Source organism: Zalophus californianus, unplaced genomic scaffold (assembly GCF_009762305.2).
Source record: "Zalophus californianus isolate mZalCal1 unplaced genomic scaffold, mZalCal1.pri.v2 scaffold_52_ctg1, whole genome shotgun sequence".
Classification (NCBI taxonomy): domain Eukaryota; kingdom Metazoa; phylum Chordata; class Mammalia; order Carnivora; family Otariidae; genus Zalophus; species Zalophus californianus.
This window is the reverse complement of record NW_023365549.1, coordinates 18,763-20,475: the sequence shown is the minus strand read 5'-3', so window position 1 is coordinate 20,475 and position 1,713 is coordinate 18,763. Positions and strand designations below refer to the sequence as shown.

The 1,713-nt window shown below is 62.9% G+C and overlaps 1 protein-coding gene across 1 annotated transcript in view; it reads left to right on the top strand.

The window, feature by feature from the left end:
* LOC118356699 (skin secretory protein xP2-like) overlaps positions 1–733 on the top strand; it is a 2,781-nt gene extending 2,048 nt beyond the window's left edge. The window contains exon 5 of the mRNA XM_035726001.1: positions 658–733. Within this exon, the coding sequence (XP_035581894.1) occupies positions 658–733 (76 nt within the window). The remainder of the gene's footprint in view (positions 1–657) is intronic.
* The last annotated feature ends 980 nt before the right edge of the window (positions 734–1,713 follow it).

Sequence of the window (1,713 nt, the reverse complement as noted above, 5' to 3'; positions counted from 1 at the left end):
TGGCCCCTCGGTGGGAGGGGGACAATGGCAGCAGAGCCGGCACGAACCAGTCACGGACAGTCACCCCCCAAGGCGGGCGCAAGCTGCGGAGACCCCCGCCGCCCAGCAGGGCCGGCCTGCGCCACCTGACCCCATGCTGCCCAGACGGGAAAGCTAAGTACATTCGTGTCGGTTCATAGCACAGAGATCCTGTGGGTGGTCCTTACGTGGTAGTAGCTGACTGATGCCATTCTACTGTGTTCTCCTCGGGTGGCCCTAACCGCACCAGCGAATTGCATCGCCAACTACATACTGGTGACTCCACGTGTCCGGCTCCCACATCTCTCTGTCCTCTGAACTCCAGCCCCCCACGTGGCATCTCCGTTTGGGGGTCCTGGGCTCCAAGCTCAGCCCCCGAGCCTGCCCGGGGCTCCCTGTCCTCGGACTGAACCTCCCTCCACGGCCTGTGCTCTCCCCCCCCTCACCCTTCCCTCCGCTTCCACCACTCTGGGGTTTTTCACAAGTGGTCTCCTCTTCCGCGGAAGCCCACCCAACTTCCCTAACTACCTCTGTGCCTCAGCTCTCTTCCGAATGTCCCTTCCTCCGAGAAGCCCTCCCTGACCCCTCCTGCTCCACCCGGCGTGAGTCAGACCTGCCGTTGTTTTGCACTCTCTCCAGACACTTTTCCCCGAGTCTGCGGTCGTGTGAAGGGCGGCTGCGCTGGTGCGAGCCTGTCCTGGCATCAGATCTCTGAAACTGAATTTGCCAGTTTGCCTCTCTCCGGCAGCTAGCACGTGCCTGGCATGTCACGGGTGCTTGGAAATGTTGGGCGAATAAGTGGAAGACTTCCTGAGGAAGTGTAGGACGTCAGGGCCCACGGGGACTGGTGGCAGACGCGCTGTGGGACGCATACAGAAGGACGACATTGGTCCAATAGCCGTGGTCTACTTCCCAGCAGAGAAGTGTGGCAGACTCTTTCCCCCACGGAATCTGGAGGGCGTGGGCAGAATGGGTCCGGTCGGGCATCCTCCTGCCTGGCCAACACCTGCCCTCCTACCGCCTTCCTATCCCCATCTCTCCAAGATCATAAAGGATCCCGCTTGGGCTACGGCCATGGCCCTGGACTTCACCCCATCAGTGGCCTGGGGTATTCCAACGCGTCCCAATAGGCCATTGGCTGTGCAGACCTGCAGTCTTGAGCGATGTTCCCGGGGTCAAGGGGGACCGCGGGTGGAGCCCCGAGGGGACGGGTGGGTGGACGCGGGCTCTCAGGGCAGGATGGTGTGGGCACACGAGGCTGCAGGAGGGAGAGAAGCACTGAGCTCGACGGGATGGATGGGGGCCGGGCGTGCTGTTGGCCTGCACGGGAGGGCCCGTGGCCGTCTGTTACCATCTTTGGGAGAACAGTCACACCGTTTGCGAGCTCCAAATCTCACGTATGTCTACGAATTTTTTCATGCTCGGGAAGCTGGACCTGCTCTGTCTGCCTGCAGTTGAAAGCAGAGTCACAAGGTCAGAGTCCCCAGCTCTGGCCCTCTGGGGCCGTCCCCGAGCCCGTGGCCACCGCAGCGCCCTCCGAGCTGGCAGGACAGAGAAGCCAGTGTGCTGCCAAGGGAGGGGCAGCAGGCGGGTGATGGGGAGTGTGCCTCTGTCCCCTCTGTGCTCCGAGGTAGGGGGTGTCCCCAGTGCAGCCCCAAGGCGGGCACCACACAGGGCCACTTGGGGAGGCCCCTC